This window comes from Poecilia formosa, unplaced genomic scaffold, assembly GCF_000485575.1.
Source record: "Poecilia formosa unplaced genomic scaffold, Poecilia_formosa-5.1.2 Scaffold56, whole genome shotgun sequence".
NCBI classification, from domain to species: Eukaryota; Metazoa; Chordata; class Actinopteri; order Cyprinodontiformes; family Poeciliidae; genus Poecilia; species Poecilia formosa.
The window spans coordinates 2,609,035-2,624,214 of record NW_006799995.1 but is presented as its reverse complement, the minus strand read 5'-3'; the positions used below and the strand labels follow the sequence as shown (position 1 = coordinate 2,624,214).

Genomic DNA, 15,180 nt, shown 5'->3' with positions numbered 1-15,180 from the left:
AGATGGGCTTTGATCAGCTGGGAAAATTAAACTGCTAAAAGCACCAGAAAATGTGACAGCTTAGACCGTGCAACGAAGCAAAATGTAGGAATGGAAATTTAAAAAAAAATGTTTTTAGTAAGTGAGTAAGCAAATGGATGCTTGATTGAATGAATTCATTTTCAAAATCAAAAATAATTTGGCAAAAATAACAAAACATCCAAAAGTTGACAAGCAGTTTTATAAGGGTTTAATTCAATGCATGCCACCAAAAAAATAAAAAAATAAAAAATCAATTGAGGGTATAAAAAGTTTAACTTGCTGTTGTTTATCAGAATTTAATGAATAGAGATAAGTTGTTTTTTTCAAATTGATATCCATTTACATTGTTAATTTGTCTGTTCTGTTTTTTTTTGTTTTGTTTTGTTTGGGGGTTTTTTTTAGTGGGGGGGTTATCTGATATAATCTTCTTGGTTCAATACAAATAGTTCTACATCAAAATCTACCAGGGATATGAAGAATTTTCAGGTACAACCATAAAGTTAAATATTTGCCATTTCAAATCTGTTTCATTCATCATTCTCAAAAATTTCATATGCACATGTGTCGCATGTGCACTGAAGATAGCATTGGAAAGTTCTTTACATTTTCATGATGATAAAAAGGATCCATAACCTACGAAACTTTTTACTGACTCTTTAATTTATTACATTTACACTTAAATAAAAATAACGTGGAAAAAGCAGAGAAATCTGACAGATGCATTTGAGTTTAACTTATTTTCACCTTTCTCCAACCCTAAATCATTTCTCCCAAACAGGTTTACACACAAAAAGATTGTAACGTTGTAGCGCCATCTGCTTTCCCTGACTGAAAGAAGCAGAATTACTGATGTGGGTTCAAGATAGACAGGTGTGGGCGCAGGGGGTACTGATCATGTTGCATATGCTACAAATATCCGTCACTCTCTGTTACGTTGCTGGGTCTTCAGTCAGTAAGAGCTAGCTAACTGCAGCTGGACTAAAACTTTTCTCTCAAAGGCTGAACAACAATTTCTCTGCAGAAATGAGCCAAGGTAAGGTGGTAGTATTTCTATTTTAACTGTGATAGCGCTGGTTTGTTTTGTGCTCTTACTTCTGATGCACGTCCTTTAGGTTCCTGCACACAAACTCACTTGAGTGTGAGATTGAGTCACGAGTGAAACGTGATGAGTAGGAATGGTGAAAGACATTAAATATTTCAGACCAGGGACGTTATGTAACTTCAGGAAGAATGTTGAATTGAAATGATTTACAGTCTGTGAGGAATGACAATGCGTGACCAAGATTTTCTTTGCTTCTGTATAGGAACAGCATTAGACATTGAGCGCTGTGATCTGAATATTAAGGGCAACCACAGCAACCACCACACGGAGCTTTTTGGGGAGAAACGCTTGGTTGTCAGAAGGGGGCAGCCCTTCAGCATTGTCTTACACCTGACATCTAGCAACAAAGAGTTCAAAGTGGGCGAAACAAACTTCATGTTCGACGTTGAAACCGGTACTCCCCTCTTGCAGCCTTGCACCCAGTTTTTTATATTGATTTATATCAATTTAATCAGTATATACTCCTATTTATATCTTTGTTTCTGCAGGTCCATTACCAAGAAGAGAATCTGACACCAAAGTTACCTTCAGTCCACAGGCATCCACTGTGGACACAGAGTGGAGCGCTTCAGCTGCTACTGATGCCTCTGGAAGAACAGTAACTGTGTCCATCAGTTCCTCTCCCAAAGCCCCCATCGGGGTCTATACTCTGACTTTAGACCAGTTGGGTCAGAAGACAAGCTTAGGACAGTTTACTCTGCTTTTCAATGCCTGGTGTCCTGGTGAGTTCATTAAACTGTCTTTGATTAATTTACTACAACTTAAACTAACAAATCTTAGTCTCCCTAAAAAAAACTGTTAATCAGCTTCAAAATTGCTTTCTGTAACAGTTTTATATGGAAATAATGTGAAGGGGTTCAAATTTAATCGGTTGTGTCTAACTACCAGATGATGCAGTCTACATGAAGAGTGAGGAAAAGAGGAAGGAGTACGTTCTAGCACAACACGGGCTCGTCTACAGAGGATCACACAAAAGGATTAAAGGGAAACCCTGGAACTTTGGGCAGGTACCCAACCCTACCCCACCACACTCAATGACTTTGTGGAGTGGGGTTGGCTATTGGAGAGAGGGGTGGAGTGGGAGAGGGGCGGGGGGCCCCAAAAATGTAGTTCTCCCAGGGCGCCAAATAGGCTAGGACCGCCTCTGCCTCAACCTCCGTCACCTCATACCCCCTTTTTTTTATATATCCGATTACTGTCAAATAAAGGCAACTAGTTTTGAAATAATTCTTTAAAAAAAAGAAGAAGAAGAAGAAGAAGAAGAAGAAGAAGAAGAAGAAGAAGAAGAAGAAGAAGAAGAAGAAGAAGAAGAAAAACGAAAAAAAAGACTGCCGGAATGATGTCGGGCTTTTCATCCATCCGACTGATCACGTCACCCTTCGTGTTGAAGCGTCGCTGTTACAAAAATGCTGGAAACAGCTGGAAACGAAGTTCAAGTTGCATTCTGAGGATGTGATGGAGGCTATTTCTGCCGTCATCTGCATGTCGGTTCATCCCGCAGAATGAGAGTCAGCGGAGCATCCTGCTGCGTTCATTGGGCAGCTGCGCTGAATTTGAACAGTAATCAAATGGAATCCGTTCGTAGTAAGTTAAGTTTATTGTGTTCCCAAAACACAATTGTGGTCAACGTAATAATATGATTCCTGCAGCCGGTGTTCAAAAAAAAAAAAAGTCAGACTAAACTTTGTGCATCTCATCGGACCAAGTTTTTTTTGTCGTATAATTCTCCACAGCCTACGTGATTTTTGTCAGTATTTACTGAATGTAGCTTATAAAGCCTGTAAGTTGCTGCGAAACATTTTCGCTTACGTTGCCATGACGTCACTGCGACTAATCGACGTTGAGTCGACTTTTATCGTGTTGACGTCGAGTTTAAAAAAACATGAAGTCATGCAATCCGCAGACTACTGAGACCTTTGGAGTGATTTTGTTTAATGTCCTCTGTTGATCTCATTACTATTTATCTACTTCTCTGCAGTTTGAACCAGGAATTGTGGATATCTGTCTGAAGATTTTGGACAACAATCCTAAATTTGTGTCGGATGCCGATAAGGACGTTTCTTCCCGGAGTGATCCCATCTATGTGACCAGGGCGCTTAGTGCTATGGTAACAATAATTACAATAACAATAATATGACTTAAAGAACAATGCAGAGAACAAAAGCAAATACTGTATTTATTTATTTATTTATTTATTTATTTATTTAAAATGTAGCGACAGGACCTAAACAAAGATTTTACAATAATTTTCATAAAAATGGTGTCAGAAGTGTTATGCAGCAGGCATAGATGTGGGATTCTGGAATCCATGTGTCTTTATATACACACATGTACATATATATGGTGTGTATATTTCTCACACTGAAGTTCCTAATGTGTGTCTTGGTTGTTGCTGTTGTTCCTCACAGATCAACAGTAACGACGACCAAGGAGTGTTGGTGGGAGAGTGGGCAGAGTTTTCAGATGGCACCCATCCTGGACTGTGGATGGGCAGCGGGGAAATCCTGCGGCAGTGGGCAGAGAGCGGTCCGGTCCGCTACGGCCAGTGCTGGGTCTTTGCTGCTGTTGCATGCACAGGTTGGATATTACATAGAGCATGATTGCTCCCCCCCCTCCCCCCCACACACACACACAAAGTTGAGGGAAATAACTATTTGCAATAGATTGTGCTCCATTATATAAGCTAAAAATAGAATATTATTGTGGCACATAGAAAACAGCATAGTCCAATTCAAAATCCTGCTTATGGCACTAACAGCCTTCTCCATCCTACTGGGTTCTCAACGGTCTCTTCTCTTAATCAACAGCCTCAATTTAGTGTCTCAGTCTTCCTTCTCTGTTTGATGCTTTAGTTTGAAGCATCAGTATCACCGATGCTATCTGAAGTATGCTTTCATTTGCCCGTGTGATGTAGAAGGATTTTGCTCCCCTTTCAGTGTCCCGCGCTCTGGGCATTCCATGTCGAGTGGTCACGAACTTCGGATCAGCTCACGACACTAACGCGAACCTGGTGATCGAACGCTTCTATGATGAAAATGGAGACCGAATTTCTGGAGACGATTCAATATGGTGAGTGAAACATATACTGATATACTGTGACCGTGTGCAACCCTGTGATACAAACTCATTTTCCTCTCATTTGCAACTCTTTTTATTTTTTTCTTGTCCAGGAACTTCCATGTGTGGGTGGACAGCTGGATGACTCGTCCAGACTTGGGGAGCAAGTTTGATGGGTGGCAAACTAGTGACCCAACACCCCAGGAGACAAGTGATGGTAAAAATAAATAAATAAAATGACAGCAGCTGGGTTTCCACTATATACGGGGAAAAAACATGTTAGGATAAAAAATAGAGGCTTTAATTAGGGGGAAATAAATGTTCTGCATTTTTGAATAAGGTTGTAACATATTCCAACCAGAGAAAAGGGAGTTTGTCTGTAAGACGGTGTACATGTGCAGCCAGAGACTATTTTAAATGATGTTTTTTTTCTTGGCTCCTTGACGTCATCAGGAGTTTTCTGCTGTGGCCCAGCTTCACTGTGCGCCATCAAAGAAGGAGAGGTGGGCCTGAAGTACGACACGCCTTTCATTTTTGCTGAGGTAAATTTTCTTTTCTTTTGCTCTAAAACACGTCTTTATCCAAGAAGAATGTAAATAAATCGAATTACACTCATTTACTTATATTTGAATTAAATTAAATTATATCTAACCTATTTACAGTAAACTTTTTAAACAAATTTGCTTTAAAAATATTCAGATAACATTCCTAAAACTTTTCTGCAGTTTTTAAATGCGTGTTTTCAGTTGCAAGATGGCTGTAAACATTAAGATCCTCCTAATATATTTTCTTTATTGTTGTCATTTCATGCGTTCAGGTCAATGCAGATGTTGAGGACTTGGTACAGCTGTCCACAGGACAGTTTGTGATGTTCAGTGAATCCACTAAATCTGTTGGCTGTTTTATCAGCACTAAAGCCGTCGGTGCAAACGAAAGGCGCGACATCACGCACCAGTACAAATATCCAGAAGGTAATGCAAAGTCGCATCGTGTCGTTGCAAGCCATAAATCTGGTTTCTAAAACAAAACCCGGTTAGTTCTCTAACAATGAGACGAATGAGGGATTTTCATGTGGGCAAGCCGGCATCACTCTTTTCTTGAGTGACGCACATTCATAAATGTATTTACAACAAAAAAAAACATGTCAAAAACAGATAACCAAAAAATACTTCAAAACCTTTTTTTGTTCTCTTGCTGTCATTACATTTAAGCTTCGTGACATCTGACATTTTGAACTGTGATAGATACTCACACATTTCACTCTCTGGTCAAAACTTGAGGCCTTTATCGTAACATTGGAACCGGCGGACATATTTTTTTGTCCCACAGATAATACATATTGTCCAAGTTCAATGTTTGCTATTGCGATTGAGAAACTGTGTCTTCTAAATCCATCAAAGTATTTCATATTGTGAATTATTTTTATTCTACTAGTTTAGAACTAATTAAACTTCTGAAACAATACAAAAGTAATTTATGATGTGTTATAATTTTGCATGTGGATTTAGTGCGAAACTGCAACTTGTTTGTTTTTTTTTCCTATTAGAATGAAATTTCCAGACCTTGAAATAGACTTTGGCTTCAATTAGTCTTCAGCTTTCTGGTGTTTTGGAGCCTCCAAATGTAAACAATAAGGGTTTTTATCTGTTACATAATGCATCGTTGCAAACGCTCGTCAAAAGTCTAATCACTACCTGATGAGTAACTTCTGTGAGTTTCTGGCAAGACCAGAGACACACAGAATCAGCTCCCTCAGAAAAGTCTGATTGCTACGCTGATCTCAGCTATGTTTATGATATTTATTTCGGTTTCATATTCTTTTGTAACTTTGATGATTTCAGGCTCAAAAGAGGAGCGGGAGGTGTATGAGAGGGCCCAGCATCGCAACATGCTGCTGCAGAGAGGAGAAAAGCCTGGGCTTCATCTTAAGGTAGCATGAAGTTGTTAAACTTTACAACGTCCTACATGTTTTAGCTGTTTCCTTGAAAATGGCAGAAAACCTCCTCTACAAGTCATTAGAAACAGTCCAAACAGGAAGTAAAAAGTGTCTATTCAAAAATAAACAGCAATGATGCCTATGAATCAAAAACAAAGAGCTGAATGTTAACACACTGAGATAAATAACTAAAGTCATTATAACAGAATCTGCATCTCTGCCGTTAATCAGTTCTAGTGCGACTTGCACCAATGACTTTGTCTCATTCTTTGTCCCTTTTTAGATCAAACTGGCTGAAAACATGATTGTGGGCTCCAGCTTTGAGGTGTATGCTCTCCTAACGAACAACTGCATGGACACAAGGAACTGCAAACTCATTTTCTATGCCAGAGCGGTCAGCTACAATGGAAAACTTGGGGACCTTTGTGGATTTTCATCAGACAACCTGGAGGTGCCCTCTGGAGAAGGTTTGCTCTGAGCTCAGTACCAACTGTTCAATTTCTTTGTGAGGTAAATAGTCGGACACCCTCGTCAGTGGTCGTAATGTGTAGACTGATCAGTGCACACGTTTGTTCAGAGAGACGTCTTTCTCTGAAACTGGAGTACCAGCGGTATGAACCAGCGATCACCTCTGACCTGCTGATCCAGGTGTCGGCCATCACCTTCGACAAGGAGACTGTCGATTTCCAGAAGGCTGAAAAAACAATCGTGCTGGACGAGCCAGACATCGGGATCAAGGTTGGGACTTGCAGGACGCAAGAGAATTAGTAGAGACAAATGTTCCACATTTACTTTTTCATTCTTTTACCCTTTCCAAAAGTATGTATATTAATAATTAGCAATCATGTCAATAATCTTATTAGTCTAGATAGCTCAGCACCCCAAATCTGCTTTTTTGGTCATGTCAGGAGTACATAATTTAACTTTTCTCATCTGCACAACTAGCAGTCCAGTATGGAGAATGACATGACATTTCTCAAGGAATTGCTACTTTTCATCATAAGATTTAGTAAACATCTTGCAGATGTTAAAACAGAACTGTCTGACCTACACACAAAGCTCTATGTGAATTCAAAAGCTAACCTTTGTGCTTAACTTTGTGCTATCACATAAACATTTCTGCTCAGAGACACTCTCCATCTCAGCCTGACGGAGCTTGAGATCATTTCAGTCTCTGGATTTGGAACATGAAAACAAATAAGTTCCACATCAACACCAGTGTTTCTGTCTGACATAGAGAGGTCGATTTGTGTTGTGAAGAGCTGCCTTTCAGCAGAGTAAATATACTACAAGAAGAGATAATTATCCAGATGAAAAGTATAGTTTAATGTTGATTTGTATATTTTTACCCTCTTCTACACTGCAGTGCTTACGTTTCACGTTTCAAAACCTGGAATTTTGCCTACCTGATACCACATTATGTCATGTCTTTTATGGTGAAACCGGAACCTCCTGTCTGCAGCTGGTGGGCGAAGCCAGAGTGAACCAGCCTGTGACCGTAGAGCTGACCTTGTTGAACCCTTTACCAGAGCCGCTGCTGAGCTGCAGCTTCGCCATCGACGGCATCGGACTCACAGGCAGCAAACCCATAACAGCAACGTACGTCAAGTTATGTCACAGCCTTCGCTTGATTACTGAAAACAACCACTAGCACTGGAAACAAGATAAAGTGTGATTTCTTTCAGTAATCAATGAGCTGACATTTGTAGTGACAAAAGGCAGATGTGGTAGGAGGAAGTTGAGGGAACTGTCAATAAAAACACAGATACAAATGTTTCCACATGACAGAGAACAACATTACCAAACTATATAAAGAACCACGAAATACAAAATATGTAACGTAAAATCATAAAACCACTGCAAACGCAGGTAATTAACATGAGTCTCTCTTGCAGGGTTGGATCTGTGGGAGCAAATGAAGCAGCGAAGGCCAGCATTGAGTTTAAGCCCACCGTTGCTGGCTCCAGCGTCCTCCTGGTGAACTTTGACAGTGACAAACTGAAGAACATCAAGAACTTCACTGACGTTGTTGTGGAGGAATGATTTAAACCACATTTCTTTGGCACATTTAGGGTGCATTCACACTGCAATTGAGTCACTTCAGGCTGCAGTGTGAACGCACCCTTCTTTGTTGTTATAGTTTGACAGAAATGTGAGACTGCAAAGCACAGGAGTTTTACTAAATATTCAGAGAATCCTTGGATAATTTCTCTCATAGTTTTGTTGTTGCACCACAGCGTGAGCAATTGAAAATAAAATGATCGTTTCTTAATTAAAAAAGGCATTTCATAAAATAAATCATGATTGATTAAAAAAAAAACCTATAAAGATATGGGATCATGGTGTTTTGTTGTATTTGAGGAAAAAAGCTATTTCAGCTACAGAAAATAATACACGTCTCAGAACAATGTTGCAAGTACATTATACCCATCAATAAATCTGCAGAAATGAGCAATAAGGACAAGCTTGGCTACCTGGACCACACAAACCCATCATTTATACGTTCTAAATGAAACCTAAAATAAACAGTTACCAGAAAATATTCTGACTTATTTTCTTTTTTATTCAGAAGAATGGCTTTCTACTCTTAGGGAGAATTCAACATTCATACAATCAGAATCACAAGAAGTTTTTTGCATTTCAGCCTGTGGTGTGAAATGAGGAACACTCACTAGTCAAAATGAGTTTCCGTAGAGTTTTCATTGATAATAGCTCCCACACCCTTCTAGTTATATATAGTTTAAGAATATTACATCAGACAAATATAAAAATAATTACAGAAATGTGGGCTTAGTGGATGATACGTTTAATGCCTGAGAAAAAGGGTTTAATGTGACAAACGAGCCTCAGCAGATATTTGCTCTTAACTAGAAGCGCCGCTTCCAGCTGTATCAGTGATTCATTCATTTGTTAGGAATACAGGTGATCACATCATATAGTTAGTTATCACATCGAAGACTTAATACAATCCAGTGTCATTGATCTCCACCGACAGGAAGGCTTCGCCCAAGTCTGTCATGGAGGCACTGAGAATAACGTAGTCACCCTCGTAAAAACGGGGCTGCTCATCGGCCTTTCCTCTGACAAAGTTACTCTCACTTCCATTGTACATCTTGACAAAAAGGCTGCGGTCGCATTTTCTATCTTTATTAAAGATTCCCACAGCAAACCAGTTGGAATAAATGACTCTGTCATAGGGCACGGAGAACATGACGGCCATGATGTGGTTGTAGTCGTTCAACTCGCCATCGAAAAGGTCGTAAGTGAAAACGCCAACGGCGCCGCTCGCCAGGCCTGTCGTCTTGTTGAAGCGAGCCTTGACGGCAGAGCAGGGATCGACCATCGAAGGGAAAGGGACCTGGCAGAAGCCACTCTCAGTGTAGACCCTGAAAAATGGAGACATAGAAAATCAGATGTATTTGTATTTATCTTGTTGTTCTCGTTAAGATAGCTTACAGGGTTTATAAAAATCTATAGAGAAAAGAAGGAAAAAAAAACATTTACATAAGAAAATGTCAGGAACTGCAATGTAAGACAAATTCTCGTTTTAGGTGAGGTTTTATCTTATCTGAAGCCGTTTCATCACTTTTCTGCAGTGATGAGTTGGTGTGTTATGAGATCACTGGAGCCACTCACAACACGCAAACGTCTTCTAAAGTTATGAATATTGTTTACATCAGTGTTTGCCTGGCTGGGTGAAATTTTGACAAACCTCTTAAGACTTCATTTATGTACCCACATTTAAAGTTAATATTGCATAAAGTACAAAGTCAAGGTTTTTATGAAATCACCACATTTCCTGATAGTTTGTAAACTGCAATGTGGAAATTGTTCAAACAGCAGTGCATGTGTTTTTTAAAAAACACCCTCTAACAAAAGCTACACGATTTCATAATATAAACAAATTTCTTTATTTCCTTCTGGAGCAGGAGGACAACAAATCCAGCCGGGAACCTTTAAGACGGATCCCTGGTCCAACACAGCTGAATCAAGCAACTGAATCAGTAAGTTCAGTAAGTTCTTCAGAGTCCTGCTAATGACTTCGCTCTTTGACTCAGATGTGTTGAAGCAGAAACAGATCTGAAAGTTGAAAATGCCTGACCCTCGAGGCCAGACGTGCTCCAGACGTTTCAGCTGCTCCAGTGGATTGCCTTGTTGAACAAGTAGAAATTAAGCCTAAACAGGTTTACTTGACAAAAAGGGAGTAATAAGAGCAATGCTCCACCTTGGGTTGGAAAGACTGTAGTAGTTTGTATTGTTCCTGATCTCAACGTCGCAGCGACGGCGAGGCATTGTGTTGAGGTAGGTGGAAGGTGACCAGACGGAGGCTGTGACATGCAGACAAGAAAAACCCATTAGATTGATTAAGATGGACTTTTAAAACCTACAAACAAAATAACCAGCGGGTGAAGAAAAAAGTGTTCATCCAGTAAGTCTTTGGAATAGATTTAATTACATAAAATTATAGCCAAACAGCTGAAAGTACATGTCAACAATTTCACCATCTGGACGTCCTATAAAAGTGAAACAATTCTGATGCACAGCCTTGCTTACCTTCAGTCGACCAGCTTGACGCAACGACAGCCAGATGATTGGAGAGAATAGGTCGGGCGTCCTGGTTTTAGCCTGAATGTGAAATCGCACTGCGTCAGCTCGTCACAAGTGAACTCTTTATTGACTCTGCTAATCAGGACCTTTAACTCTCATGCTCAGTATCTTCAGTCCCTTCCTACGTGTGACCCGCAAATTACCGACCCGCAAATTACCACACTGAGTTGCAGAGTGATTCAATCACAGCGTGCTTTGCTTCCAACTGAGTTCTGCTTTGTTTACACACATACGTTTTTATGTCCCAAAGAATAAAGTTGTGTAAAAGATGATTTGGATACCTGAATGAAGTTGCTCACCCCCCCACACCTTCTTCAAATCAGACAAAATTGGTGTCAAACGTTTGTGCTACGTTTGTGCAGCAAAAATTTTCATTTGCACTGCTATCATTTTAAAGATATAAAGAAATATTTCTAGAGGCCATCAAAGGTCAACCACCCCCCCACCTTCTTCAAATCAAACAAAATGGGTGTCAATTAACTCGACTGACTACGTTTGTGCTGCTTTGGCTTTGAAGATATTAATGAAATTTTAAAGGTCAAAAGGTCAACCAAGCCCCCCTCCCCCGCCCCCCTTTTATGAAATCAAACAAAATTGGTGTCAAATGTTTGTGCTGGTTTGTGGAGCAAAAATATTCATTTGGCTCATTTTCAGTAGCTCAGTTGAGGGGTTGACCTTTCAACCAAAATACTATCACATTGTTGGACTTCTGTTAATCAGAATTTGTAAACTTTTAACACACTAGTTCCTGATGAATGAACCAGTGAGTTAGTATTAACTTGACTCTGGTATCATGTCCAGATGTAAATACTCACAATTGGTTTCATAGAAATACCTAAGAACTCTCTATAAAAAAAAAAAACTACTAAAATTACAGTTCTCACTTCGTGGTGACAAAACAGGCTCTTGGCTAACAGTGGAAATTCCCATCCGAATGCTTAGAATTTAGTCAATAGACTGAAATCAAGCTGGGAGAGATCAGTTAGTGACCAGCTAAAGGTCATGAACGGGACAGAAGTCCATGTCCATACAGAAAGACTTGGGGAAAAGTCAGAAACTGCATTATTCACAGGCCAAAAAAAAAAAGAAAGAAAGAAAACAAGCTTAAGATAAGGAAACAGCTCCATGTACATGCTGCCCAGAGAAGGGTAATCAACCAATGAAACACATGCATGGAGTAATAAACTACCTGAACACATGTGAGGGAGAAACATTTTGTATTAAACTAAACTAAACCTTGACATCCTTGTAAATGTGTAGTTTATTTTAGAGTTGTGCAAATTTGAGACTGAGCATCCTGGAGAGGCTTTTTAAAAACGGACAGCTTTTCAGCTAATGCAAAGAGAAATTACAAACGTTAACCTTGGCTAGAAAAGTTCAGTTCAGTGTCTTTCTTAGAAACAATCTCAAAATGACAAAAACAAAAGGTATAAAAATTATTTAACATGAGCCTACAAGAAAACCAAGAATGATGGGGTATACAGCAGATGTGCTTTTTGGCTTTTCTTTACCTACAAAACGATTTACGAAGTTTTCAGCCTCTGGTGCAATTAAAGATTTCTCTTGCAGCTTTCAAACCAAAACCTGGTAGCCCACATTAATTAGGCCTGTTGTGAAAATAATATATGAGCTGAATCATGTTCCAGATGCAATTTAATCAAACTGTAGTTAAATTTATTTTCTTCAGATAAACAATAAAGGCAAAGGAAATTCACAAAGCATTTTGATTTTGAGGGCACCCACAACTTTCCATTCAATCTGTTTGTGGTTCACATAGTTGCTCCTACATTGTTCTTTATCTCACTTTATATGTTTGTGTTTCGAAAAAGAAAAAAACACCTTTTACTCTAGGTCTACAAATTAGAAAATTAAATTGATTTTATGAAACAAAAATCTTTCACTTCTTTGGATTATGTTGCTTCTGATACACTCCCAGTTTGAATAGTGCATGTGTACTGGGATCAAGGGCATGTAACTCAGTGTTCACACTGAATTACACGCACTCACTCATACTAATATACTAACTTACTCTTAGTATATTTTTCCCATATTTCAAATAACCACATGGGGATTAACACATGCACCTTAGCAGCCAAAGAAATTAGGTCATGCCGTCAGTTTCACTTTCCGTTTCAAACAAACCCTTACACAAACTATGCCCTCAACAACAAACACAAAAGCATAATGGCTTTATGCAGAGAAGTTTATTTGAAGGAATAATTCAGGTGGATAGATTTTATTGCTCCATCTCATCTTCCTCTTGGGCAGGTAAAAGTTGGCGCTGCATAGAGTTGAGAGCGGCAGCATATTTAGCCATGTTGTTGAGCCCGTTAACCACACAGCAGCTCAGTGCACTGCGGGACGTCTTCATGTCGCTGGCACTTAGCCACGTGTTGGTCTTGATGTCGTAAAACTCGACGTTAGGGATGGTGGTGACGCCGCCGAAGCCTCCCACGACAAACAGGTGGTCGTTCATCACGGAGATGCCAAAGTTACTGCGGGCGGTTGGCATGCTGGGCACATCGCACCAGGTGTTGGTGGAGGGATTGTAGGCCTCTGTAGTGTTCAAACGTGACACTCCGTCAAAACCCCCAACCTAGAGTACAATATTTGATATGGTTATGGTGTCACAAAACCCAAGTAGACAACAGGTTTTGTCAAAATAAACAGTTAAATGAATTTTTTTTTTCTGTGATAAGTCTGGAAAAAGTTGGGGCAGAGTCGACAAATGTCTTTTTAGGCTGTGCAAAAGAGTGTTTAAAGAATAGCACATCTGGTGATGCTTTTTTAAAATCAACATTTAAGTAGAAATACAGAAGTCTGAATGTGATAATTTAAAACTTGTCTAAATGTGTACTTATTTCAAGACTAAAGTTAAAAGAAAGTTGAGATTTTGTAGCATTAGCTTCTATTCTTATTTTTTAGATATTAATAAGAAAAAGTTATGTCTTACAACTTGACAGTTTAAGAATACACTGAGTTGAAGTGAAAAATGGATCCTCCCACTAAAGTAAGAGCTCTGCCTGTTATTTACAGAAATTAGATCAATATTATCTTTCAGACTAAAGGAGAAATAATGTATCTGGGATACATTGTCAAAAGGAAGTATCAACTGAGGTTTTTTGGGTATCTGATGCACATATAAGAGGTACTATCAACAAATATAACATGCGCATAAATATCAATGCTTTGGAGCAGCAAATGCTGTCATTGAGAATAAGTTCAACACCTGGTTTTCTAACTTGCACTCAACAGCTCAACACTTTGATACAACACTTCACACACATCACACAAATCAAGGTATTCAAAGACCAGCTGAAGTTCAAATTAAGCATAAGAAAGTGGAAGAAAGTGCATTTAATGGAGTTTGAAGGTTTCTTCTAAGTCCGGTTTCAGCTTTTTAGCAACTACTGATCTACTGGAATTTCCACACAAAACTCTTTTCACAATTAGTAGAAAATGGCTCAGAAAAACAAAGAAAATAAAATCCAGTGAGAAGGAGCTCGGTGTCTGAGATTCATAGGAGACTGGACCAGCAGGTTTAAGAGGGAAGAAAGGCATAACCAACTAGCTCAGTTTTTGATATGAGCCATTTGGGCAACTGCCCAGAGTGACATAAGACAGGGATTGTTTACAAGCACCAGACAAAAATAGGTAATTTGAAGGAGGCTTCTACTGTTTTTAAGCACTTCCAGTCAGTGGGGAGTTGGCAACACATGCCTGCTACTGAAAATAGGGAAATATTTTTTTATTTTGAGACTTTGCTTCATTTTAGCTAGTTCAAGAATTTAGATGATTGCTTTGGGGCCGGTAGAAGGAAGGGTTTGCTCAAGTCATTATTTGTGCAAGGCCAACCAAGGTGTATGGAATGTCATCTCCGAATGCACAGCTTGTTAAACCTCGAAGCAGATGGGTGACAGAAAACTAGGAGCCACTCCTGTCAGCTAAGAACAAGAAAGTGCAAACATGCTTACCAAAGGTTGATATTTCTGCTGAGCTCAGTGTTTTTGTTTCTGCTCCACTGTACTCACGGCAAAGATGTAGTTGGCATAGGCAGCAACGCCGACCCCACTACGCCTGCTGCTCATGTTGGCAATCAGGGTCCACTGGTCTTCGTCTGGGTTGTAACACTCGGCTGTGGATAGACACTGTATCCCGTTGAAGCCACCACAAATGTACACCTAGAGAAAGTGGAAAATAAATGGTGTTTTGTTAAAAATATCAACCTACCGTCTGAAATTTCTTGTTGTTCTAGGCTGACATCTAGCAATACGGAAATTTTCCATTTCCCTTTATAAAAATTAAGAAATTACTCAATAATCAATCAAGTTTATTTGTATCGCACATATCAGCAGCAAGGCAGCTTAATATGCTTTACGTCATGAAAACATAAAAACATCAGTAACCAGTTGTGAGACCAGTAACAAACATTACATTTTGTCAAATGCCATCATTT

The 15,180-nt window shown here is 39.3% G+C and overlaps 3 protein-coding genes across 3 annotated transcripts in view; 1 reads left to right on the top strand and 2 right to left on the bottom strand.

Moving 5' to 3' along the window:
- The first annotated feature begins 1,005 nt into the window (after nt 1-1,005).
- LOC103139007 (protein-glutamine gamma-glutamyltransferase 2-like) lies at nt 1,006-8,644 on the top strand. Its single transcript, XM_007553443.2, has 16 exons — nt 1,006-1,054; nt 1,326-1,517; nt 1,612-1,845; nt 2,012-2,130; nt 3,102-3,230; nt 3,532-3,700; nt 4,060-4,192; nt 4,294-4,397; nt 4,634-4,722; nt 4,998-5,151; nt 6,022-6,110; nt 6,400-6,583; nt 6,694-6,854; nt 7,579-7,715; nt 8,012-8,188; nt 8,242-8,644. Exons 1-15 carry the CDS (start codon nt 1,045-1,047, stop codon nt 8,157-8,159), a joined length of 2,052 nt encoding a protein of 683 aa, XP_007553505.1. The 5' UTR covers nt 1,006-1,044; the 3' UTR covers nt 8,160-8,188; nt 8,242-8,644.
- A 273-nt stretch (nt 8,645-8,917) lies between these two features.
- LOC103139006 (DELTA-sagatoxin-Srs1a-like) lies at nt 8,918-10,431 on the bottom strand. Its single transcript, XM_007553442.2, has 2 exons — nt 10,342-10,431; nt 8,918-9,502 (listed from the first exon to the last, which is right to left on the bottom strand). Exons 1-2 carry the CDS (start codon nt 10,407-10,409, stop codon nt 9,076-9,078), a joined length of 495 nt encoding a protein of 164 aa, XP_007553504.1. The 5' UTR covers nt 10,410-10,431; the 3' UTR covers nt 8,918-9,075.
- A 2,477-nt stretch (nt 10,432-12,908) lies between these two features.
- Nucleotides 12,909-15,180, bottom strand: part of LOC103139031 (kelch-like protein 10) — a 6,551-nt gene continuing 4,279 nt past the window's right edge. The window contains exons 4-5 of the mRNA XM_007553473.2: nt 14,756-14,905; nt 12,909-13,320 (exon numbers count right to left, since the gene is read on the bottom strand). Of these exons, the coding sequence (XP_007553535.2) occupies nt 12,961-13,320; nt 14,756-14,905 (510 nt within the window). The 3' untranslated portion in view covers nt 12,909-12,960. The remainder of the gene's footprint in view (nt 13,321-14,755; nt 14,906-15,180) is intronic.